This window comes from Chiloscyllium plagiosum, unplaced genomic scaffold (genome assembly GCF_037043375.1).
Source record: "Chiloscyllium plagiosum isolate Xiang-an unplaced genomic scaffold, Cpla_swu_hap1 HiC_scaffold_8, whole genome shotgun sequence".
Classification (NCBI taxonomy): domain Eukaryota; kingdom Metazoa; phylum Chordata; class Chondrichthyes; order Orectolobiformes; family Hemiscylliidae; genus Chiloscyllium; species Chiloscyllium plagiosum.
In genome coordinates, this window is record NW_028270146.1 from 10,603,760 (window position 1) to 10,631,607 (window position 27,848).

The following is a 27,848-nucleotide window of genomic DNA, read 5'->3' on the forward strand; positions in this document are numbered from 1 at the left end:
GAAGGGCTTATGCCCGAAACGTCGATTTTCCTGCTCCTCGGATGCTGCCTGACCTGCTGTGCTTTTCCAGCACCACTGATCTAAACTCAGCCTTGAATATATCTAATGATCTGATTTTGATAGCTCTCTGGTAAAGATTCAGTATCACCAGCAAGACGAAATTCCTCCTCATCTCTATCCTGACTGGGAGATCCATTATGCCCACTGATCATAGACTCTCTTACAAAGTAAACAACATCTCCGCATTTATGCTCTCAAGCCTCCTAAGAATTTTGGATGTTTAAATAAGGTCACTCTAATTCTTCAATGAGTACAAGCGCAATCTATTTAACCTCTCCTCATAACAAAGTCACTTTATACCCAGAATCACCTTAGTTAACCGGCTCTGTTCTGCTTGCAATACCTTTCCTTTGATAAGAGGACGAAAATTGTTCACAATATTCTGATGTGGTGTAACTAGTGCTTTGTATAGTTTTAGCAAGACCTGCCTATTTTTATACAGGTAGTTCTCCAATTACAGTGAAACCTTGTTTAGTAGAAATAATGGGGCCAATGGGAAAAGTGGGGTTAGGGGCAGACCAAAAAATATTGCTCAATAATTGCCCAAAAGTCTAACGCAAAGTAAAGCACAACTTGAATGGAGGTTGAAATCCTATTTATTAACAAAACGAAAGTAAATTTAATACAGCACATTTTTAAAAATGTACGAAAGCTGCTTACTGTACAGTAGCTCTCACAGAAAGCTGCTGTATAATTAGCTGACATCGCACATGCACCGAACAGCAGAAAAACCAGCACTCACGTCGCATATGCTGGTGCATGTGCAGAATGGCTCAGAGATTTCAGCATGCATGTGCAGAACGAAGCACGTGAACTGATCCTTGCTGAAATCATGCTCTTGCAAAAGGAGGTAATATTCCATTTGTCTTCCCTTTTACCTGCTGAGCTTGTATGCGAGCTTTGTGTTTTATACATAAGGACTCCTAGCTTCCTGTGCAGTCATTCTCCATTTAAATTATAATTAGCTCTTCAATTCCTCATGCTAAAGTATGTAACCTCACATTCTCCCACATTACAAGCCAAGTTTTGGACAACTCCCTTAACCTGTTGATTTCCCTTTGTAGACCTTTCTCATCCACACTACCTGCCTACCCACCTAATTTTGTATAATCCACAAACTTGGTGATAGTATATTTGTTTCCCTCATCCAAGTCATTATTACATTGTAAATAATTGTGGTCTCAGCACTGATCCCTGTGTCAGTCTACAGGCTCACCAGTCTTTGGATGAAGAAATTTCTATTCTTAGTCGTAAGTGGTTGACCCATTTTCCTTAGACTTATGGCCCCTAATTCTGGACACTCCTGCCATTGAAAACATCCTTCCTGCGTCTACTTGGAAGGGAATTTGCATGTAGAGTTGTTTCCACACATCTGCCTTTATCCTTCTAGGTAACAGAAGTTTAGAAGGTGCTAACAGAAGAAGGAGCTTTGGTGTGTTACTGAAGTGTATTTTGTAGATGGTATACTTTCCACTGTGTGAAGAGAGTGAATGTTGAAGGTTGTGAATGGGGTGCAATCAAGCAGATTGTTTGTTTCTTTTTCTTGGATGGCATCTAACTTCTTGAGTATTTTTGGAACTACACACACCAGGAAAGTAGAAAATACATCATCACACTCTTGACTTGCCTTATGTCTCTTAGATAATCATAGAATCCCTACAATGTGGAGGCAGGCCATTCCACCCATCAAGTCCACTCCACCCCTCTGAAGAGCATCTCACCCAAACCCACGCTGCCCATCCCTGGAACCCTGCATTTCCCATGGCTAATCGACCTATCATGCACATCCCTGGAAACAATGGGCAATTTAGTATGGCCAATTCTCCTAAGCTGCCCATCTTTGGACTGTGGAAGAAAACCAAAGCACCTGAAGGAAAGCCATGCAGACATGCGAAAAATGTGCAAACTCCACACAGACAGTCACCTGAGGCTGGAATCGCACTGCCTCCCTGGCGCTATGAGGCAATATGCTAACCGCTGAGCCACTGTGCTGCCCAGGCATTGGGGAGATGGGAACTGAATTACTGACAGCAGGATTCCCAGCCTCTGACTTGCTCTTGTATCCACAGAATACATTAGGCTAGTCCAGTTCAGTTTCTGGTCAGTGGTAATATCTAGTGTGCTGATAATTGGGGATTCAGTGAAAGTAATGTCATGGAACATCAAGGGGCGATGATTATATTGTCTTGTTGGAGATGGCCATCACCTGACACTAGTTACAAATGTTCGTTGCCACTTATTAGGCCAAGCCTGGATATTGTCCGGTCTTGTTGCATTTGGACATGAACTGCTCATTATCTGAGTTGTTGCAACAAGGTGAGGGCAACAAGGTGAGAGCTTTTTATTCCTGATGAAGGGCTTTTGCCCGAAACGTCGATTTTGCCTGTCCTCGGATGCTGCCTGAATTGCTGTGCTCTTCCACTGATCCAGAATCTGGTTTCCAGCATCTGCAGTCATTGTTTTTACCAAGGTGAGGGCAGTTCCACTCAGCTGACTGATAGAAGAAATACTTAGAGGAAGATGATGTGGTAAACTGTCAAAAACAGCAGGCAGATCATCTGTCCTAACACTAATGTGGCTTGTTTTTTTTTAATGTCTTGAAATGTTATTTGATCATGCTCATGTGAAACATTGAGATATCTTACCACACTAATGGTGCATTTATAAAGGCACCATGTCATTGTTATGTTAAAGTTAAACTTAGTTCTCTGAAGGTAGCGACATTTTTCCATGGAATTTGAAGTGAAAATTTAAAAAAACAAAGTCTGGAATTAGGAGTCAAATGATGACCATGGAAACATTATCAATTGTTGGAAATTCCCATCTAGTTTAATAATGTCCATTATTAACTATCACCCTTAACTTAGTCTGGCCTACATATGACTCTGGACCCACAGCAATATAGTTGACTCTTACCTGCCCTCTGGGCAACTAAGGTTAGGCAGTAAATGCTGTCATGGTCATTGGTATCAACATGCTGTGAATTAATTAAATAAAAACCTAGAATTGGAATGCTATTCTGATCATAGACAGGCCTTCATGTAGAGATTATTAGAATCAAATTAAGTCTGGCCACCACTCAACCATCATAAACATATGGGAGGATTATGGGTTAACAAATAATGATACAGAATGAAATACCCTCCTCCCCAATCCCATCCCACCCAATTATTCACCAGCCTACATATGAGATCTCTTAACTCTGCACTCATGGCCAGTGGCAACAGCTAGACATTTAACCTGTTCTTCACTTAAGTCCTTGAAAAACTACTCTGCATGTTCAAGACATCTGGCTGGTAAGAAACAGTGTTAAGAGTAAATGGAATTGGGACAGCAGTGAGAACATGCTGCTTCACCTTTAGCTCAAGGAGAACTCAGTGAACCTACTCACAACGACATCAATCAGCACCTGAGCTACAAATCTTTTACACAAACTTTGATCAAAGGGACTTTGCATCCATTAATGATGGAATTTAAAAGGTTCTGCAATATTATTTGAAGAAGAGGCAGAGGGATCACCCCAATGTTCTGGCCAATTCTTTCTTTCAGTTTGTGGGAGCTTGCTGTAAACAAGCTTGCTTTCTCGTTTCCAAAATTGCAGCAGTGGATGGCTACGCTTTAGGCAATACTTTCCTGTTGAAGCACTTTGGGACTTTCTGGAACTGTGAAAGGGGATAAAAAAAATCAAGATTTTTGTTCTGGCTGATTAAAATATACATTCCTATCAGAGGACCCACTCTTAGATGTGGGGAGAGTATATCACGGAAGAGTTATGGCACAGGAGGCCATTTGGCCCATCAGACCTGCACCAACTTGTTAAATGAGCATCGTTGCATAGTGCCAATCTCTTGCTTTTCGCTCTATGCTTGCATGTTGTTGTTATACCAAAAATCAACTAGTAACTTCTTGAATGCCTCAATTAAACTGCTTCCATCACATTTACATTCTGTACCCTAACTACTCGCTGAGTGAAAAAGCTTTTCTTCACTTCACCCTTGTTTCTTTTGTAGATCAGTTTAAATCAGTTCTTGTACATGTTCTTGTATATGTTTTCATATTACTGTTATGGATTAGTAAGCAAAGACTCTAACCTAATGCTTCCCAAACCTTTTCTTGCTATGACCCCATATTGAGGCTTGAAAATTGGTGTGACCTCTCTGGGAGAACTGTGAGAGTTGGTTGTGGAGTCATGCGAGCAGGGACCTGTTAAAGCAGAATCACAGCTGTTGTAACTTGGCTGGAAATTTGTGGTGGCCATTTCTGCCTTTAGTGCAAGGGACCCCAGCTTGTGACCTGACTTGGGCTCTCGACCACCACATTGTGAGTATTACACTAGCCTGGCCTGCTCTGTGTTCCTTGATCTAAAATAGAGCAACAAAAACAGAGGTGTGACTGCTAGCCTGGAGTAGGGAAAGAGGGCAGGGGAAAGGATCATATCCCTCTCTTTACCTGATGTGCAGAGATGATTTAACAACTGTTCCTAAAGCAGAGTCCTTTACAGCACATTAGTTCACAAAGCAGGGTGCCAGGCAACCAATGCACACTGATTAGTGCCAATCAGTTTTCAGTATTTCTCTTGGATATTGCTAGAAATGTACTATTTCTGCACTAACAACCCCCACTTTCAGCTATGGTGGGGAGGGGGCTGGTGAGGAAATTGGTGGGAGATCATCGGGCCTCATGTTTTCTCTGTGTTACATCATTCTCTCTGTTTGAATTTCAGCCGACACTCTGCAGTTGTGAAATTCCATTGGTCCTACGTTGGACTTTGCCAAACAGTGATTGAATTTACACCTACTGTCATTTTTGGCTGCAGCAAGTATATTTACAAAAAACACAAATTGAAATTAAAAAGGTTCTTCTGTCATCATGAATGTCACCAATCTCTTTATTTTTAATTATTCGGCTGTTTTATAATCCACTTTCATCAATTGATTACACTGAAGTCTCTCGTTTGGTATCTTCCTCAATACTGGCACTGGAAGGGTCAACCTGGTTTCTGTGCCACAGTCTTGAGAGTTGGATTTGATTTTTTGCCACCAGACACAGAAGTGTGAGTAGTACCCACTGATACCCAAGATGACACACCTAACACATCAATTACATGTTTGATTAATTTCATTTGCCTTTTTAAATGAAATAACAGGGAGTGCTAATGTGTGCAGAATGACGGTGGAAACAACAGGAAGCTTGCAGTAGAAATATCTGGGTTGGCGCTTCGTATCTTATTCACTTTGAGTTTGAAGCAATTATCTCATTGTAAGATCATAAGACATAGAAGTAGAAGTATCTGGATCAGTGGTGCTGGAAGAGCACAGCAATTCAGGCAGCATCCGACGAGCAGCAAAATCGACGTTTCGGGCAAAAGCCCTGATTCCTGATGAAGGGCTTTTGCCTGAAACGTCGATTTTGCTGCTCGTCGGATGCTGCCTGAATTGTTGTGCTCTTCCAGCACCACTGATCCAGAATCTGGTTTCCAGCATCTGCAATCATTGTTTTTACCTCATAGAAGTAGAAGTAGGCTACTCAGCCCATCATGTCTGCTCAACCATAAAGCAAGATTATAATTGATCTGATAAGAACATAAGAAGTAGGAGCAGGAGTAGGCCATTCAGCCTGTTGAGCCTGCTCTACCATACAGTAAAATCATGGCTGACCTTTCCGTGGACTCCGCTCCACTTACTAACCTGCTCACCATAACCCTTAATTCTCTTTCTGTTCAAAAATCTATCTTTGCTTTAAAAACATTCGATGAGGTAGCCTCAACTACTTCATTGGGCAGAGAATTTCACAGATTCACAATCCTTTAGTTGACAAAGTTCCTCCTCAACTCAGTCCTAAATCTGCTCCCTCTGATTTTGGGCTATGCTTCCCAGTTCGAGTTTCACCCGCCAGTGGAAATAACCTCCCTGCTTCTATCATCGATTCCCTTCATAATTTTGTACATTTCTATAAGATCTCTGTTCATTCTTCTCAATTCCAATGGATTTGGTCCCAGTCTACACAGTTTCTCCTCTTAAGCCAATCCTTTCAACTCCAGAATCCACCTAGCGAACCTCCTCTGCATCCCCATCCATTGCCAGTACATCCTTTCTCAAGGAAGGAGACCAAAACTGTACACATTATTCCAGGTGTGGTCTCGCCAGCACCCCATACAATTTTAGCACAGCCTCCCTATTTTTAAACTCCATCCCTATAGCATTGAAAAACAATATTCCATTTACCTTCTAAATTGCCTGCTGAACCTGCAAACCAACTTTTTGTGCTTCATACACAAGGACACTTAGGTCCTTCTGCACAGCAGCATGCTGCAATTTCTTTTACCATTTAAATAATAGTACATTTTGCTGTTATTTCTGCCAAAATGGATGATATCGCATTTACCAACATTGCACGCTATCTGCCAAACCCTTGCCTACTCACTTAACCTACCTATATCCCTCTTTAAACTTGGCAGAGTCCTTTGCAGACTTTACCACTCATCTTAGAGTTATCTGTGAACTTTGACCCACTGCACTTGGTCCCCAACTCTAAGTCACCTATGATGATCTTCAACTCCACTATCCTGCCTTTGCCCCATAATCTTTGATTCCTTTACTGATTAAAAATCTATCTCCATCTTGAATATTAATGACTTAGCCCCAAACCATCTGTAGTAAAGAATTCCACAGATTCACTACCCTCAGAAAGAAGTTGTTTCTCATTGCCTCTATCATTAAATGGATGACCCCTCCCTTGGAGATGCATAGATTAGATTAGATTAGATTAGATTCCTTGCAGTATGGAAATAGGCCCTTTGGCCCAACAAGTCCACACTGACCCTCCAAAGAATAACCCACCCAGACCCATTCCCAAACCTATATTTACTCCTGACTAACACACCTAACACTATGGGCAATTTAGCATGGCCAATTCCCCTAACCTGCACATCTTTGGATTGTGTTGTAATATGTTGCACATCCAGCATGTATTGAAACAAGTACAAGGAACGACTTACTGTAGTGCTGTGCAATATGTGGAGGTCAAAAATCTCTCGACTCGAATGTACTGTTGACATCCAAACTGCAATTGCACCCTCTTATTTTTTCCCTTGATGGCAACTGATTGTTTCAAAGGAAATTCCACAAACTGCAATGAGATACATGTGCTGAATCTTTCTTTTTTTTCTGACTAAGTTTGTTTCTTCAAGTTTTCAAAGAGGATTTCTCTGTGTGATGCCCAGTGATGTTTCTTCAGCTAACCAAACCTATATTAAAATTCTGACTCTATAGTGCACCTCTTGTGAGATTCACACCCTACCCTACCACAAGAACTTGTTGCTGCCATCTTTAAAGGGCCATTATGACATAAGAGTTTGAAGTTGCTCTGCATGCTCCCAGACATTTGCCTGGATGTGACAGACGAGAGAAAATTGCTTTGCAGAGTGGGATCTTGAGATCCTACTGGGTAGTGTTGTGCAGAACATCATCTATTTCCCAGACCAGCAGAGGAGGTCATGCCAGTCTGGTTAGAGATTATCACCTGGGTCAGAGCAGTTTCAGCCATCTGCAGGAATGCCCAGCAGTAAAGGAAGAAGGTAAATGATCTTACCCACTCTGCCAGCAAAAATGCTGCTATCTTGGACCCTCTCACTCCCTCTATCTGCCACTATATCCACCTCCCACCAAAGCTCTACCACTCTCACTATTGCCTGCAAAGTCTTGCCACACCAACTGTCATCTAACCTAACCCTTGACACTGGTAACCTTACATTGTGACTATACTGCCTACTCGTTTGCTTGGAACACTTTCACACCTGCACCAAAAATAACAGTTGTGCCATTTAATTTCATCCAATTAATACAAGTCCATCATTCTAGGAGGAAAACAGCCCACAATAGGATGGAAAGAGTGCAGACCAGTGGTGGCCTGTCCAACATTCAGTTTCTCACTCCTAATGAGGAAATAATTGTGACTGTGACCACCCTGAGCAACTGGCTGACCATGTTCAAATGATTGAATTGAAATTGGAAGCTAACCATGACTGTGACCCTCGTTCGAAGGCTATCTCCCCTGACATGACTAAGGACCATGAGCCTGATATATCTGATTGAGGAGGCAGTACACAAAAAGGCAAGTCAAGGCAGAGATGCTGTGACAATCTAGGTAGACTCAAAGTGAATAAGTACTGAAAGATCAAGCAAACTGTCCAGAATTGCAACCTGACTATGTCATGAACTGGGTGCATGTCCCTGAATGCTGCAGCATTACAATGATAGTAATTGATGCAGCCCAAAGTGCAGCATTGAAGTATGTAAGTGCCTCTAATTGGATCAGATATGTGCCATGAGAGTTTGTAGAGGCTGGCACATGTTGGATACCAATGTCCTTGGACATGGAGGAACAATTTACTCCAGATGCTGGAAATATACTGAAAACAACAAATGCTGGAGATCACAGCAGATCAGACAGTATCCATGGAGAGAGATCAAGCTAATGTTGAGTCTAGACGATCTCCAGCATTTGTTTTTTCAATCTTAGACATGGAATTTATGCAGCTGGTGCCTATAGAGTATGGCCTGAGATGTTGGTGTCATGGAAGTGCTTTGGAGAAAACAGTTAGCTGAAGTCACCACCAGATACCCACTCTGACTTCTATGTCGAGAATTCTCAGCATTAAGTGTGTTCACAGGATCAGAAATGTGTGAAGCTGTATATTTACTGCATATTGAATCTCATTAATAAGGTTGTTAACTTGCAATAATGCCCTCAATAGGCAACCTGCCACAGTCTGGTAAGAATTTCACCTAACTGCCCAGCTGTTACGTAAAAGATGTAGCAAGTTGGACCTGATATCCGACTTCTCACATACCTCTGCCACTCAATATAGCCCATGTTGTTCACAATACTATAAGATTCTGCCCAATGTGTAGATTTCAGTGATTTGTCCGAGGATAAATGTTGCCTCGGACTCTAGGGGAAATTTTTTTTTAAAATTAGTCATGGGTTGTCTTTCTTCCCTAAAAGGCTTAAATGTTGGTTAATATTGATTTCATGTTTCAAGCAAAAAGCAGAACCACTTCTAGCACAGTGCTTCCTTGATATGGAATTGAAAGGGTCAGCTTTTTATTTAATGTATTCTAGTATCTGTAGAGTGACATTTAATAGTGGCATTCACCACCTGACTCAGGCATGAGTGGTGCCCACTGAGCCAAGCTGACACTAAGTGCTTTAAGACATCCTCTTATGAGAATGGAAGTATTTTCTAGAAAACCATCTTCTATAGAGCACAAACATAATCCTTCCAAAGTGATTCTGTTACTTAGAGAGGAGGCCTTCTCATGTTGATGATGGTGAATTCCTCCAACTACAATAACAACTTTATAGTAAACACTGCAATCATTTTACTACTTGTACTGAAAGTGAAGTACCTCTGAGTGCTTTATTGTGTGAAGTACTCTTGGTTGCATAGTGATGTCGTCAAGGTTTGGAAGGAAAACTAAATAATCATGGGTACTATCATAGAATTCTTGCTTATCTCTGTTACACATATTGGGCTTTGGGAAAACATATACCTTATGCTTTCCTCTACATCAATAAAAACTTGCATTGGAAAATTTCAAAGGAGCTCTAGAATTCCTTCCCTGACCTACTTGTGCCTCTCAGCCACCCTATTCTTTTTTAAGATGTTCAAAAAACCCATCTCTATGATCAATCTTCTGATCATCTGTCATGATTTATCTTATTATGACTTGGTGTCAAAGATTTTTTTTGTTGATATCACTCTTGTTAAGTGTCTTGGGATGTTTACTACATTAAATGCACCAGTTACCTGTATGCTGCTGCCTAGAAACATAAGTTGACACTGAATGACCCAAGTACAGGTGACCAAAAGCTTAATCAATAAGGTAGGATTTAAGTCTTCACTATCTCCAAGGGTTTAAGGAAAAGACAGAAAGAGAGAGTTTAGGAGGGAATTCCAGAACCTTGGCAACAGTAAGGCCACCAATGGGGGAGTGATTTTAAAATCTGGATTGATGTAAACTGCCTGAGTTGGGGAATACAAAGGTCTCGTAGGGTTGAAAGACTGGAAGAAATTGCAAAGCAACAGAAAGCTTTTAGTAAATAATGTACAGAGGGTGTGTAATAAATGAAAGGAGGAAATCTGAGGTATATCTGTAGGCTATGACAATCTCTCAATGACTAGAGAGAACGTAAAAACATCTGTGATCTCATTTAAATCTAGTTTCCATGCCAATGGAGCCCATGTAAAATAATTAATTGTGCAGTCAGGTTAGCCTGAACCCATTGCTGTGTGCCCTTTGCGCATTTTCCTAGCGCACACTAAGGGAGCTGGCACACAAATAAACATGTTTTGATCTGAGGAAGCAGCCATTTGCCTGGAAAACCTCCAGAATTCGATTGTAATTATTTTGTTTTTGGAGTAACTTTGCCCCCTGGTGGTGATTTTTAAAAAAATGTAATTAAAATGTATAAAATTAATTCCATGCTATTTCTAGGGGAGAATTGAGCAATTTTTTTTTATTACACAATGAGCTGCAATCTAAAAGTGTGATAAATGGAGATTCTAAAGCAACTTTGAAAAGTTATTTGAATAAATACTTGGAGGGAAAGAATTAAGCTGGGAACAGCAGAAGGAACGGGACCAATTGGAAAGCTCTACCAAAAAGGCACAAGCATAATGGGTTGAATGGCCTGCAATGTGCAATTCTATTCTAAGATTCATATTGGACTTGTTTCTGTTCTGATGAAACTGGAGATGAATAATCAGCTTTGAGTTCGGTGATGTAATGATATCATAGATCATGGCACAGAATTGTGACTCATTTGATCAGAGGAGCTGTTTGCCTCAGTTGTTGATGAAGGGGCCTAAGCTTTGGTGAAATCTGATATGTGCATGTTAACTTTTACAAAAGGAGGATAAGTTAGTAAAAATTTCTGGAATTGGTAAGTCTGGATTTGGCTACCCCTAGGTTCTGCTGCAAGACACTCACTGTATAGATCAGCTCATGAAGCATTATTGCTCATGTTAATGGAGACTGGATGGTACTTTGTACAATGAGGCCGTGAGATTTTGAAATGGTGATGGTGCTCTGCTCACAGTGGAACTAATTTACAGAAAAATTGGCTCTGTCTCACGTCTGATTAGGACAGTGCAAGCATATCAAATTGTGACCCAGGTAGGATTGTGTGTTTTGTTGGCATGTACTTGTGACAATAATGAGCAACTTGTCCCCTTGTTTTCCCTTCAGTTGAAAGAGTGAGCACGCAGAAGAGAACGTTTACCCGATGGATCAACTTCCACTTGTACAGGGTAAGAGCGAGCATTGAATTCTATTTCAGGCTAATTAATCACTGCCAAACAATATTTATTGTTACGAAGAGGGTTTATATTTAATACTGTCTGGATGACTTGGGTTTTGAAGGCTTGTGGAAAATGGATAGATTAAATTTTGCGGAAACACCTGGAATATTTTCTTTTAAAGGCCGTATTTAGGGCCACGAGACGGAGTATTGGTGAAGGGCCTGTGCCCGAAACGTCGAATCTCCTGTTCCCTGGATGCTGCCTGACCTGCTGTGCTGTTCCAGCAATAAAGTTTCAACTTTGATCTCCAGCATCTGCAGACCTCACTTTCTCCTCGAAGTGTCCATGATTAGCAATTCCGTTAACATACAGCTTTCATTATTGGTTATGAGTTAACTCAGAAGCATTTCTCACCATGTAGAAAGGTGTTGAAAGGCAAATTCTGAAATCAGCACTTAAAAAACAACATTGAATGATGGCTAGTGACTTTCAGGAGAATGTAAGACAGATGCGTCACAAGTGTATATTGCTAGACATGTAATACAGTAAATCAGCCAATGTTCAGGGGACTGGGATTCAAATTCCTGCCACAGCCGCTGGTTGAAATTTAATTTATTTTTTTAAAATCTAGAATTAAGAATCTACTGATGACAATGAAACATTGTAAATTGTCAGAAAAAAAAAATCATCTGGCTTACTAATGTCCTTCAGGGAAGGAAATCTGCCATCCTTACCTGGTCTGGCTTATGTTTGACTCCAGACCCATGTCAATGTGGTTGACTCTCAGTTGTCCTCTGAAATGGTCTAGATAACTGAAACAACTCAGAGGCCAGTATCCTGTCACCAAGTCACCTTTTATTTACACATGGAGAGCCAGCTCTGAGTGAACAGAACTTCTGACATAGCTTTTTTTTTGTTTTTTTTATGTGGCCGGCCAGCTCGGAATCAGTTTCCTGAACTGGGGAGATTCTAAATCTTCTCGTGGTTATATATATTTTTAACTACCCATGTTGTATCTGTATCTGCAAGACACAGTGAAACACCAAGTGAAAATAACTTTATTAATATTCTAACATCAGGAAAGACACCCATGTGGCAAATGAACCAGTGACAAGCAAAGCCCAGAGTAAGCAATGCTTACGTGAACATTCATGTTTATTTTTAAAAAAAATTCTCTTTTTTTTCTTCTTATTTTATTCCCCATACTACCACCTAATACCAGTAGTGCTTATATTTTTCCCAGCACCCATGATGTTTGTGTGCAGGTGTGAGACACAGTGAAAGACAACATGTGCATAAATCTTTATTCATTTTCCACCACCTGGAAGGAAGGAAACACCAGAATGGCCAATGACGAGCAGTGCCCTTCTCATCAAAGGGCAATGCTGTGTGATCAAAAAGTGAAATGTTCATGCTTATATTGTCAGCCAGGGCACCCTGATTTGGGCTGATAATTTGGTCCAATCAGGGAACTCATGAGGTCCACCTGGTTGACCTCATTACAATCATTAAAATAGCCACTCTGTTGTATCAATCGCTATGAAGTCTCAACAAAAAAATGAAACCGATGGACTGGCTGGTATCGACCCAGGGACTGGAAAAGACTATGGCAGAAACAGCCCTGTCAACCCTGTATAGTTTTCCTTACTAACACTGGGGGGGCTAGTGCCAAAGTTGGGAGAGCTGTCTCACAGACTAGTCAAGCAACAACCTGACATAGTTATACTCATGGAATCATGCCTTCCAGACAATGTTCCAGACACCATCTTCACCATTCCTGGAAATGTCCTGTCCCACCAGCAGAAGTAGTGGCACAGTGGTATACGGTCGGGCGAGAGTTGCCTTGGCAGTAGACAGCATGGACTCTGGACGTCATGAAGTTTCATGGTTAAACATCGGAAAGGAAACCTGTTGCTGATTATCACTTATTGTCCTCCCTTGGCTGAGAATCAATACTCCTCCATGTTGAACAACACTTGGAGGAAGCACTGAGAGTGGCAAGGATACAATGTGTACTCTGGGTGGTTGCATTTACTGAGTCCTTTTAATCTAGAAAACTACCCAACAGCAATCATCTCTCAGATATATCCGCAGATAGAAACTGCAGTAAACCAAAAGATGGGGTCAAGTGGATGTTTGGCCCGAAAAGGGCGTGTGTGTGTGTGTGTCCGTATGTCCGTATGTCCTTAGGAGAGTATTGATCAATTTTGTGACCAAGTGTGACTCCAGACTGATAGCAATGACTGCCCACTGAGCAATTAGGGATGGGCAATGAATACTGGCCTAGCCAGTGATGCCCACATCATTTGAATTTAAAAATACCCTTAAAAATGTTACATTCTGGCCAGCTATGAATGATTAATAATGTTTTTAACATGCGATGTATTCCAATCAAACTCTCCTGCAGGTGTTGCCTCTTGCTGAGCTATATGGTCACCAGTTCTGGCTTTCCTCCAACATGTCACTCAAAAGTCATTCTTCAGGTCTGAGCTTAATAGTGAGTGTCAGTAGGATGAACAGTGAAGGGCATTGGAGTCAAAACCCATACCTGCCCTATCGTGTGATGACAAAGAATTACCTGAAAGCCCACAATTTCTTTTTTGTTTGGACCAAACATCCAACTGTCCACCTCTTTTGGTTTGGTGCTATTTCTATCTGGGAACATATCTGAAGGATGCTGCTGTAGGGTAGCTCAGTAAATGTAAGTTGCTGTTGAGTGCAGTAGACACTACAGGTTTGTAAATATTTGAATTTCTTGTTTGATATAATACTGAAATAAACACAAATAATTTGCATTTATTTAGAACTTTTAACCTCTCAAAATAACAAATTCTTTAATTTAGATGTGTATCAAAACTCCTGAAATTTTCTCCAATTCCTTATCCATTATTCTCTTACATTTTACTGGTAAAATAAATGCAAATTATGTGTCCACATATATACTTTGGGATTGTTTATGCTCTGGTTGCCAAACATTGTTTGTGATTTTACAGTGCAATCCACCCCTGGAGGTGAAGGATTTGTTTAAAGATATGCAAGATGGGAAGATCCTGATGGCTTTGCTGGAAGTGCTATCTGGGCAAAGACTGGTAAAGTTATTTAACACAATTGCACTTCTACAAACTTGTAGTTTATGACTTTGTTTATTTTGGTGCAATATCTTTACATAGCGGTAGATATCCTAGTGAGGAATATTATCATTAAGCAACTGTTTCAAAATGTTCAATAGCAATAGAAGTTATCTTCAATGTTTACAAATCACTACTTGAGTCTCAACTGAACTATTCTGTCCAAATCTGAACACTATGCTTTAGAAAGGATATCAAGGTCTTAGAGTGGGAACAGAAAAGATTCACAGAATGGTACCAGTGTTCAGAGATTTCAGCATTACATTGGTGAGATTAGAGAAGGTTATGATTGTTCTCACTGTTAATATAGTGACATTCAATATGATGAGTCACCTATTTGAAAATTATCTAATTATCAAGTTAGCCGAACATCAGTTTCTGGGGAATGCTAGAATTTATTATTAGGAGCTGTTAACAAAATCATAACATGAGAGTTCAGTAAACACATTTATGACAGGAAATTTTGTATTTGACAATTCCGTATTAGAATGCAACTAGTGTGGTTAAGGAGAACCAGTAGATGTAGTGTATTTAGATTATAACAGGAGCATTCAGTAAAGAGCCTTACAATTTAAAAAAAAATAAAATTAGCATCCGTGGAATTGTTTATCAGCTCAGATTGAGAATTGGTTAATGATCAGAAACCAAAGACTAGGAATAAATATATACTTTCATGTTAGTAAACTGTATCAGTGAAATACCACAAGAATGGTACTTGGGCTTCAGCTATTTACAATCAATTTGAATGGCATTTGTGAGTGTGATTATTCAAGTTTGCTGATATTTCAAAGTTGGGTGGAAACGTCAACGGTGAGGAGGATGCAAAGAGGAATCACAGAATTTTACAGAACAAAAGGTGGCCATTTGACCTATTGATTCTTCTGTACTTGCTCCCAAAACAGCCACCCAGCTAGTCCCATTCTCGAGCACTACCTTCAAAGCCCTCTAAATTCAACACTTAAAATATATATCCAGTTCTTTTTCAAAACATCATATGGACTCCACCTCCACTCACTCTCCCAGTAAGTGCATTCCAAATCCTAATAACTCTGAGTAATTAAGTTATTCATAATCTCACTACCAGCTCTCTTGTTGACAATCTCAAAATTGTAACCCCTAGTTACTGACATATCAACTAGTGGAAACAGAATTTTCTTCTTTACCCTGTCAAAATTGTTTATAACTTTGAAGGCCTCAACAAAGTCACCTCCTTAATCTTCTCTGCTCCAAGAAGAATAAGGAGAAAGTGAGCTTTGCAGATGCTGGAGATCAGAGTCTAGAGTGTGGTGCTGGAAAAGCACAGCAGGTCAGGCAGCATCCAAGGAGCAGGAGAATCGACGTTTCGGACAAAAGTCCTTAATCAGGAATGAGGTTGTGAGCCAAGGGGATGGTAAGATAAATGGGTGGAGGTTTGGGCTGGGGAAAGGTAGCTGAGAGTACGATAGGTAGATGAAGGGGGGAGGTAATGGTAATAGATCAGAAGTGTTCAACTCCCCCTTGCTTTCTGCAAAGGGCATGGAGGAGCCCCAGAACCTACATCGCCACTCCTTAACCACCTAACGCCTGAAGGAAGAACGCCTCATCTTCCGCCTCAGGATCCCCCAACCCCATGGCATCAATGTGGATTTCACCAGTTTCCTCATTTCCCCTCTCCCCACCTCATCCCAGATCCAACATTCCAACTCAGCACCGCCCTCATGGCCTGTCCTACCTGTCCATTGTCCTTGCCACCTATCCACTCCACCTTGCCCTCTGACTTATCACTATTACCATCACCTCCATCTCCCTAACGCACTCTCAGCTACCTTCCCCAGCCCTTCAGTGCTTTTCCAGTACCACACTCTCAACTCCAAGGAGAATAAATCCAATTTTTCTAATCTTTTCTTGTTTCTAAAATCCCTCATTCTTGGTGTCATTCCATAACCCCTTTTGTGTTCTCTACAGGGCTTTAACATCCTTCCTTAAATAAAAGTGCTCAAAAAAGTGAACGCACTACTCCAAGTGTGGCCTGACCAATGATTTGTAGAGGTGTAGCACTTGCTTACTTGCTTTTATACTCTATATTCCTCTATTTATAAATCCAAGGGTCCTATAACCCACCTTAACAATTGTTGCAACTTGCATGGTTATCTTCAGAGAATTATGCGCATGAACCCCAAGGTCCCTCTGCTCCTCTACTCTCCTCAAAATTGCACCATTGAACCTGGATTATCTCTCCATGTTTTTTCAACAAAATTGCATTACCTCACATTTGTCAGCATTGAAATTCACCTGTCCGGTGTCTGTCTATTTAGCCAACTTGTCAATGTTCCTCTGAAGTTACTCAGCATTATCCTCACAATTCACTATTCTCCCTAGCTTAGTATCATCTGCAAATTTTAGAGATTTTGCCCTCAACAACCATCTTCAAACAATTTTTATAAATCAGAAAAAGCAAATGTCCCAACACTGATACTTGGGGAACATCACTTTCAACTCTTTTCCAATCTGAGAAATGAGAAAAAGAGAGTGTGGTTTAGAACATGGCAAGTGTTTTGTGATGTGGAAAAATTACTAGATTGGCAGATATAATAGAAAATATATTTATTTTCAAATGATAAGAGATGATCTCACTGAAAGATATAGAATTCTTTAGGAGTTTGCCAGGGTAAATGCTACAAGAATATTTCACTTGGCTGGTCATCTCAGATATATGTAAGAATAATAGGGTTGTAATAGTAGGGAATGTTAACTTTCTCCAGACATAGACTGGGACTACCATAGTGTTAAGGGCTTGGATGGTGAGGAATTTGTTCGATGTGTTCAAGAAAATTTTCTTTATTAATATGTAGATGTACCCACTAGAAAACGAGTAAAACTACTTTCTGTTGGGAAATAAGGCCAGGGCAAGTGACTGAAGTGTTGGGGGGAACACTGTGGAATCAGTGATCATAATCCTATTAGTGTTTAAATAGTTATGGAATAGGATAGGCCTTGTATAAAAATAAAAGTTATTAATTAGAGTAAGGTGAATTTTGCTGGTATGAGACAGAAACTTTCAAGAGTTGATTGAAGTAGACTGTTTGCAGGTAAAGGGGCGACTGGTAAGTGGGAAGTTTTCAAAATTCAGATAACCAGTTCAGAGGCATTATATTTCTGTTAGAATGAAGGGTAAAGTTGATAAAAGTAGGGAACGGTGAATGAATGAAGATATTGAAGTTCTGGTCAAAAATAAGGAGTCCTATATTGGGTATAGACATAAGAACTAGGAGCAGGAGTAGGCCATTTGGCTCCTCAAGCCTGCTCCACCATTCAATATGATCATGGCTGATCTTTTCGTGGACTCAGCTAAATTTACTTGTCCCCTCACCATATTCCTTAATTCCTTTATTGTTCAAAAAAAACACTATCTTAGCTTTAAAAACGTTTACTGAAGTAACGTCAACTACTTCACTGGGCAGTGAATTCCATAGATTTACAACCTCTGGGTGAAGAAGTTCCTTCTCAATTCATTCCTAAATCTGCTCCCCCTAATTTTGAAGTTATGCCCTCTTGTCCTAGTTTCACATGCCAGTGGAAACATCCTCTCTACTTCTATCTTATCTATTCCCTTCATAATTTTATATGTTTCTATAAGACCCTCCCCCCATTCTTCTAAATTCCAATGAATATAATCCCAGTCTACTTAGTCTCCTTATAAGCTAACTCCCTCAACTCCAGAATCAACCTAGCGAACCTCCTCTGCACCCCCTCTAGTGACAGTACATCCTTTATGAAGGAAGGAGACTAAAACTGCATGCAGTACTCCCAAGTGTGGCCTCACCAGCACCCTGTACAGCTGCAACATAACCTGTCTGCTTTTAAACTCAATCCCTTTAGTAATGAAGGACAAAATTTCATTTGTCTTCCTAATTACTTGTTGTACCTGCAGACAAACCCTCTGTGATTCATACACAAGGACACCCAGGTCCCTCTGCATAGTAGCATGCTGCAACGTTTTACCATTCAAGTAATAATCCTTTTTATTGTTCCTTCTACCAAAATGGATGACTTCATATTTATCAACATTGTATTCCATCTGCCAGACCTTTGCCCACTCATTTAAAGTATCTATGTTCCTCTGCAAAGTTTCACAGTCCTCTGCACACTTTGATCTGCCACCCATCTTAGTGTCACCTGCAAACTTTGACACACTACACGTAGTCCCCAACTCCAAACCATCTACATAAATTGTGAATAATTGTGGTCCCAACACTGATCCCTGAGGCTCACCACTAGTTACTGATTGCCAACTAGAATAACACTCATTTATCCCCACTCTTTGCTTCCTGTTAGTCAACAAATCCTCTATCAGTGCTAATACTTTAACCGTAACGCCTTGCATCCTTATCTTACGCAGCAGCCTTTTGTGCTGCACCTTCCGAATAGTCTGATACTACTGGATATTTAATTCTCAGTTGTGACCATCCTGTAACTATGTTGTGGTTCTGTTTGCTGAGCTGGGAATTTGTGTTGCAGACGTTTCGTCCCTTGTCTAGGTGACATCCTCAGTGCTTGGGAGCCTCCTGTGAAGTGCTTCTGTAATGTTTCCTCCGGCATTTATAGTGGTTTGTCTCTGCCGCTTCCGGTTGTCAGTTCCAGCTGTCCGCTGCCGTGGCCGGTATATTGGGTTCAGGTTGATGTGTTTGTTGATAGAATCTGTGGATGAGTGCCATGCCTTTAGGAATTCCCTGGCTGTTCTCTGTTTGGCTTGTCCTATAATAGTAGTGTTGTCCCAGTCGAATTCATGTTGCTTGTCATCTGCGTGTATGGCTACTAAGGATAGCTGGTCGTGTCGTTTCGTGGCTAGTTGGTGTTCATGGATACGGATCGTTAGTTGTCTTCCTGTTTGTCCTGTGTAGTGTTTTGTGCAGTCCTTGCATGGGATTTTGTACACTATGTTGGTTTTGCTCGTGCTGGGTATCGGGTCCTTTGTCCTGGTGAGTTGTCTGAGAGTGGCTGTTGGTTTGTGTGCTGTTATGAGTCCTAGTGGTTGTAGTAGTCTGGCTGTCAGTTCAGAAATGTTCTTGATGTATGGTAACGTGGCTAGTCCTTTGGGTTGTGGCATGTCCTCATTCCGTTGTCTTTCCCTTAGGCATCTGTTGATGAAATTGCGGGGGTATCCGTTTTTGGCGAATACATTGTAACTTCTTCCTCTTTTTGGAGTTCTGGTGAAGGTTCAGTAAAGATTTACTAGGATCTTGTTGGGATTGTTGGGATTGGAAGGTTTGAGTATAAGGGTAGGTTGGGACATTTTTTACAGGAGTGTAGGAGATTGAGGGGTGACCTTATAGAAGTTTATAAAATCATTAGCATCATAGATCAGGTGAATAGCAAATGTCATTTTCTTAGGGTAGGTGAGTTCAAAACTAGAGGGCATAGGTTTAAGGTGAGAGGAGAAAGATTTCAGAGAGACCTGAGGGGCAACTTTTTCACAGAGCATGGTTCATGTGTGGAATGAACTGCCAGAGAAAGTGGTAGATGCAGGTACAGTTACAATATTTAAAAGACATTGGATAGGTATATGAATAGGAAATCTTTAGAGGGAAATGGGCGAAATACAGGCAAGTGAGATTAGTTTACTTTGGGGAAACTTGGTCAACATGGATGAGTTGGACTGATGGATCTGTTTCTGTGCTGTATGACTCTGACTCAATGGTGAGTCTACAACTAGGAGGGTGCATTATCAGAATAAAAAGTTTGGAATTTTTGGAATGCGAAGCAGGACAGGATCGTGCATGATCTAAGTATGATGTGAAGTAACACTTTTCTGGTTCTGCAAATTTGAAAAGGGGTGTATGGTCCGGTTTATCATTTTGTATGGTTGGCAAATAACAGCAGAATTCATGCACATAGTAATTTTCTTTTTAGACATCACAATCTTGCAAATATTGAATTGACTAATAGTTCTTTTACTTTGCCCAGATGCAACAGTATAAACATTCCACTCATCGGATTTTCAGACTGAATAATATTGCAAAGGCCCTTCAGTTTCTGGAGGAAGGATACGTAAGTATTTTATTTGGGGCATTGGGGCTATGTCAACAACCTTTGTTCAATTTACACATGTCTATAGTTGAAAATAGATTTCAGTTGCCTCAGTTAACTTCATTAGTGGCTTCTGTAAAGGGTGTAACAACACTGACCACCAGACTATCCTCTGTGCACCACCTGGTTGATTCAATGTAGGCAATGTAGATAAATGCCAACTTTACTGACTTGGGAAAACTACACATTGATCTACTGCTCCTACAATCTGGTTACTTCCCTTAATATTTAGCATTCTAACAATAAGATGTAATTGAAACTTTCAAATTTAATACTTACATTGAAATTTATGATGCATAATTGTTATTGAGGCACTGCGAATTGTGATGTGGAATCTTGATCTGAAATATCTGTCCTGTAACTGCGAATGTTTTGAACATTAACTAGCCAGTGCCTCATTGTTTGTAGGTGAGACTGGTCAGCATTGATGCACATGAGATTGCCGATGGCAACCCTTCTATGATCCTTGGCTTAATCTGGAATATCATTCTCCATTTCCAGGTAAGGTAATGGCATCCCTCTCTTCATAGACTGAAAGGTCAGCAAATCATTCTCAACTCTTTCAATCTAGTCAACAAAGTTGGGATTTGGTTATTTTGTATATTATTTGCTAGCTAATGTTATGACAATACACTTCAAATGATAGGGTGCTAAAGTGGTTGTTTGCCAATCATGCTTGTGCCTGATCCTCTGAAAGAGCTACATAGTTAGTGGCACTCCTTTCCCCCATAACCTTCTATCTTTTTTCACATCAAGTATTTACCTGATCAGTTTTGAAATTGGAACAACAGTGGGACATTTCAGTCAGTTGAGCTTGGCCTGCTATTTAATATATTTGTATACTTCTTTAAAAAGGTGACGAATACTTGCTTAGTACTCCAGTTGTGACCTCACTAGTAAACTGTATACTGAAGCATAACCTCCCTACTTTTGTATTCAATTCCCCTTCTCATAACATTCTATTAGTTTTCCTAATTATTTGCTGTACCTACATCCTAACCTATTGCAATTCATGCACAAGGACCCACAGAAGCTCTCCCATCTCAGAGCTCTGCAATCTCTCACTATTCAAGTGAATATGCTTTGTTTTTATTCTTCCTGCCAAAATGGACAATTTCACATTTTCCCACAGTATACTTCAATTGTCAAATGTTTTGCCCACTCACTTTTTTGTAGCATCATGTTCTTTAGAAAACTATCGCAACTGACTTGGGTGGTCTGCTAGAAATCAAGCTGTGCTATTTTCAGAGTTATCACAAAAGTTAGTGTTTACAAGAAATGCATGAAATCCACAAACTACTGATTGTCAGACATTCGTTGATAGAAAGTATGGACTAAGTTTTTGTACTCCTCAAGAAATCACCATTTATAATGGATCATTAGATTCTAGCTCTAGCTAAATGATTAAATTAAGTGAAGTAAGCTCTACAAATTAAAACTCTAAAGGCTTCATAGATTCCCCTTACACACATGCACCTGATTTCCCGTGCACACAGACAAACGTAAACACATGGATGGAGAGATTTGTAGCGTTGGTTCTTGCTGACCCAAACGCTCCTTGTTGACCCTCCTTTTTCCAAATGCTTCCACTGATTTACAAGGGAAGTAGGATGGTTGGTTCATATATGATAGATCTTTGACTTATCTAATTTGAAGTCATTACTTGCACTAACTGCTGAAGGAAAGACAGGCTTGAGCACTTTGGGTTTGGAGTGGCTTACTATAGAAGAGTGAGAGAGAGCGAAGTTTGGTGGCTGCAGATCTGCTGGGTTCTCTTTTGGTCTTGAACTGTCTTTTTCATAGCCCAAGCTGTTCAGCTAACTGACCGCCAATCATCTTGTTATTGGCAAGCAGAAGCTTTGTGTCATTGATAATTTGCTCCGAGTTCACAAACCAATCTGTTTCATTCGTAAACCTACTTCTTGGGTACAGAAACAGATAAACTCCTTTATATACAAAACATGCAAGCATCCTTGTACATTGATTGGTTTCACAACAGTTCTTTCTAATTTCAGCCCACAGTTTCAAAAAGTACAAAAATACAAAGCCATGGTCTTTCTACAGCTTACTTTCCTACTAATCTTTATGTCAGCAACAAATTTGATGTCCATATCTTCCACCACTTCATCCAAGTTATTATATGGAATATAAAAGTAGGGAGGTTTTGTTAAAATCTCTCTCATTTTTTTCCTCTCTTTTTCCCTGACTTCTGTATGCTACTCAGTGCTGCCATGGTGATACCTAATCTAATATGGTAATATTTAAACATCTAAAGTGGTGAAAGAAGATGGATCACCTGCTTTCCAGTATTATGAAGTGTGTCTCTAAGCGATTTGGAAGTGAAGACGGTTCCCCACCCCTTTACCATCAACCTGCACTGCTGCTGGATTGAAATGTATGTTTATCTCATCAGTTTCCATGCTATCCTGGAAGCATCGTGTGTTGAGATATACCTCTACAGATGTCAATTTGTGTTTCAGTACATTATCTCGTCATTCAGATGTGAGCCTCTTCAGTCAGTCAGTGATAAATGAAAGATTGTCTGATCTTGCTCCTCACTAATCTGAAGCTGCTGACAGCCATCATTCAACAGTGAACAAACAAACAATTGAACTTGATATTCCAATGAAATTCTCCTTGCCAGACCTGGATAGTTAAAAAAATATTCAAGCAGATGTCCACCTTGCCTAAGCAGAAGAGCTGATTAAAATTGGAATTGAGGATTTAAGCTGTATGTCCTGGGTGATTTTTATATGTTCATTTGAATGGTTCTTAACCAGGCATCAGGGTTAAAATAGCTCCCTCCATGTTATGTTCTGCAGTATTTAGAATCATAGAGATACACAGCACAGAAACTAACGCTTTGGTCTGACTCATCCATGCCGACCAAATATCCAAAATAAATCTAATTCCATTTGCCAGCATTTAGCTCATATCCATCTTAAACCCTTCCTGTTCAAAAACCTTTTTGGATCCCTTTTAAATATGGTAATTGTACCAGCCTCCACCACTCCCTCTGGCAGTTCATTCCATACATGCACCACCTTCCGCATGAAAAAGTTTAACAAATATTTTTTGTTCCTTTTACTGCAGATAAAGGAAGCAACAGGACACCTGAAGACTTTCTCTCCCACATCTTCCTTGTCTTCCTTGCACAGTGGAAGTGATAATGACCTGACGTTACACTGCACTCCTAAGGAAACAGCCCCTTCAGCTCCATACAAGGATCAGAGGAGGGTCATTAAAGTTCTCCTGAACTGGGTGCAGAGGAGGATTACAAAGTAGGTTTCAACTTCATGCTGTTTGTTTTATTTAGAGCAGAACCTTCATTTATGTTGCGCTTGCAATCTGGAACTCTTCTACTCCTTTTCTTCTCTTTCCCACTTTTAAAAGCCTTCCATAATCTACTGCTGGCCATGTGATTGGCAAATTTCCAACTTGGAATCCACTACATTATTATTATGTACTCAATGGTTCAGTCAGTACCACACTCAGCAGATAATGGCAGTGTTCCCTCTCCTGCTCAATATCACAAGTCATAGATTCAAGCCCATATCAAAGACTATATCGTCGTTCCTTCACTTCAGTCATAATCTTAAAACTCCCTTCTACATAAGGTGTGTCTATACCCAAAGGATTATAGCCGTTTTCATGGGGGCAAATCACCACAATCACCTCTTCAATAATTAGGGATGTGCAATTAATGCAGATATAGTCAGCCACACCCACATCCCTTGAATGAATAATAAAAAACATACAGTTCTTAAGGGAGGGTTTACTCCCTGCTTTTTTTGGATGAGTTTGGTAAATCAAAGTGTCTTGTACGCTCGGAGGTGGTAAAGATACCATTACATTCATCAACATTCATCCCTTAACAAACACCTAGATATAGAATATGTCACATTATGTCATTGCTGTTTTTGGGAGTTTGTATGCAAATTCATATGTTCCTCACAATACAACACTTGTCCCAAAAAAACCTATTTAGCTATGAAGCACCTTGGAACTAGGGGAACACTGATCTTTTTAGCTATACTTGAATGATGACATGACAATATGGATTAAATTCTGTAGGAAGATAACATTGACCAGGGGTGCATTCCTGAAATTCAGAAGGTTATGTGTTGATTTGCTCAAAATTTTGAGATTCTAAGGGAACAGATAGGATAGATAGACAGAAATTATATCCATTGGTTGGGAAAAGTAGGACTATGCCATGGTATAGTCGAAAACTAGAAACTAGATGTTTAAGAGTGAAATTAAGGAAAAAGGTGGCAGAAGTTTAGAATTCTCTTTCACAAATTGCAATTGATGCTAGATCTAATGATGATTTTTAGTGTTAAATCAGATTAGTACACTTTGTTAACTAAAAGGAGGAGTAATAAGTTGATATGTATGGAGTTATATTGCAGATCAGACATGATCTCACTTAATAGAGGGTTAGGTTAGAGGGTCAATTTTTTTGTGGGCTGTGAAAGGTGCCATTGAAATAGTTATTCCACATTTTAAGTGCCAAAGGATATTTTTGATATTTTAAAACCATGTATAAAAAAATGACTTGCATTCTGTACTTGGTGTCTTTCATGATCTAAGAGCAAAATACTTTACTACCAACTTATTGTGCATTACTGATGTTACAGTAATTGTAGATCTATTCACACTTTTAAGGATTGTGTGATCTATCTGATGGCATTATTAGACAAGTTAGATCACAGAATTAAATCTGGCTTGATAGATCATATGTTGATTTTGTTTCTATTTAACAGTGTTTTTTCACTAAAACACAATGGTGCAGATTTGAAGTTAACAATACAACGGGATTTCATTGTGTAATAGAAATGAAGTTAAAATAGAATAAACCAAGCAAATCACATATAACACAATGTGGAAGATTTCAAAACATGCTGTGAAAATATTACTCCCTCTATCCCATGATTTGGAGGTGCCAGTGCTGGACTGGGGTGGACAAAGTTTAAAAATCACACCACACCTGATGAAAAGGCAGCACCTTGAAAGCTAGTGCTTCCAAATAAACCTTTTGGACTGTAACCTGGTGTTGTGTGATTTTTAACTTTGTTCCTCTATCCCAATATAGTAATTTTACAATAGTCCAAATACCAGAGGGAATTTTCTCTCTGTCTATAGGTTTTTGTTTTGATTTGATTTATTTTTGTCACATGTACTGAGATACATTGAAAAGTATTGTTTTGCATGCTAACCAGACGAATTATACCTTGCATAAGTACATCAGGGTAATAGAACAGAATGTAGAATGTAGTTTTACAGCTACCTAGAAGGTGCAGAGAAAGATCAATTCTAATATATGAGGTGTCTGTTCATAAGCTTGATAACAGTACAGAAGAAGCTGTTTTTAAATCTATTTGTATATGTTTTCAAACTTCTCCAATGGAAGATGGGGGTGGAAGAGAGTGTAACTAGGGTGGGAAGGGTCTTTGACTATGTTTGCTGCTTTCCCAAGGCAGTAAGAAGTTTAGACGGAGTCAGTAGAAGGAAGTCTGGTTTTCATTGTGGACTAAGCTGTGTTCACAACTCCCTGTAATTTCTTGTGGTCTTGGGCAGAGCAGTTGTCATGCGAAGCTGTGATGCATCTTGGTAGGATGCTTTTTATGGTACATCTATAAAAATTGGTAAGAGTCATTATGGATATGCCGAATGTTCTTAGCCTTCTGAGGAAGTAGAGGTTTCATGTCCTTTCTTGACTAGCGTCGATGTGGATGGACCAGGATAAATGTTGGTGATAGGAACTTGAAGATTTTGACCACCTCCACCTCAGCCCTATTGATACAGACAGGGGCATGTCCTCCACTTTGTTTTTTGAAGTCAATGACCAGCTCCTTTGTTTTGCTGACATTGAGGGAGAGATATTTGGTCTTTATACCATGCCACTAAATTGTTTATCGCATTCCTGTACTCTTTCGAGTCATTCTTTGAGGTCTGATCCACTATAGTGGTTTCATAAAATTTGTAAGTGGAGTTAGAGCTGAATTTGGCCACACATTCATGACTATATAAGGATTATGATAAGGAACTGAGTACACAGCCTTGTAAGGCACCAGTGTTGAGGATTATCATGGAGGAGGTGTGTCACCTATCTTTACTGATTGCAGTTTATGGATCAGGAAATCAAGGATCTATTGCAGATGTTTAATGTAACTATTTCTTTGAATTCCCAGTCTTGAGAGTTTGATAGCTTTTTTCTTGATTAGTTATACAACTGAATTTAGACTTTCTCAGCTTTAAATTACATGCTTCATGGTTCTAACCACATACTTCAGATCTGGAGTATTCAACTAAAACCCTTTCATGAAGGTAACTTATTTCCTAACTTCTCTGAATCAACTCCTCTGCAACTATTGTTTGCATCTAACTTCAGGCAGGATTTCTGTGAATTGAAACGAAAAGCTTTCCAGGTTATGGAGTGGTTTTCCCCCAAGAAGAAAATTCCTGGCCATTCTAAACAGAAGGCAAGCTAATGCTCCTCAAGGTTTCCTCTCTCCACTAGTAAAGCTCTCCCATTGCAAACACATTCACATTATCACCTCTCTTACACTGGTTTTCAAAAATTATGGTTCCAGAAATACTGACTCGTTAATTATTAAACCCCTTCACGGAGGCCGACCAAATCCACATGCCACTAGTTCAAAATCTATACGCAAAGGATATTAAAATATGAAAATCACACACCTTGCATCTTGGAAAGAACAAGGAGTTTCACAATGGAGGTTGAACAGTCTGCCTAATGTTGTGCCTGTTTAACGCAGTGTCAGATGTTCTGCCTATTGACTGGTAATGAACAGACCCTGGGAAGATTTGGTAGCTTCATGTGGGCTTGGAGATTAGACACTGAGCAGCACTTTTCTGAAGCCACTTGAACCCTTCAGAAGGAATGGTGCTGTTGTCAGTGCTGTCATTATTAGATGGGTCCCATTTGCCTGGTGAAATGTCATGATCAGATGTTACTGCTAAAAGCTTTTCAGCAAATGTTCAACATTTGCCCTGAGGAGAGTTCAGGGCATTAGAAAAAGAAACGTTTGTCACCAGTTTAGAGATTGTTTATCATGAACCAGGCAATCATTCTAAGACTTTACTACATGCTATAAAATGGCATAAACTTGGGGGAGGTGGGGAGTGAGGCACGGAGACAAACGAGAGAGACCTTTTTCACAAAGAAATGATTCATATCTGGAATGTGCTGCCCGGAAGTATAATGGAGACTAGTTCTATTGAGGTATTTCTAAGTGCATTTTATGATTAATTGAGTAGAAACA

The 27,848-nt window shown here is 39.9% G+C and overlaps 1 protein-coding gene across 1 annotated transcript in view; it reads left to right on the top strand.

The window, feature by feature from the left end:
• Positions 1–27,848, top strand: part of LOC122553343 (uncharacterized) — an 88,834-nt gene that overhangs the window by 37,531 nt on the left and 23,455 nt on the right. The window contains exons 2-6 of the mRNA XM_043696922.2: positions 11,313–11,374; positions 14,359–14,454; positions 20,437–20,520; positions 20,968–21,060; positions 23,653–23,840. Of these exons, the coding sequence (XP_043552857.2) occupies positions 11,313–11,374; positions 14,359–14,454; positions 20,437–20,520; positions 20,968–21,060; positions 23,653–23,840 (523 nt within the window). The remainder of the gene's footprint in view (positions 1–11,312; positions 11,375–14,358; positions 14,455–20,436; positions 20,521–20,967; positions 21,061–23,652; positions 23,841–27,848) is intronic.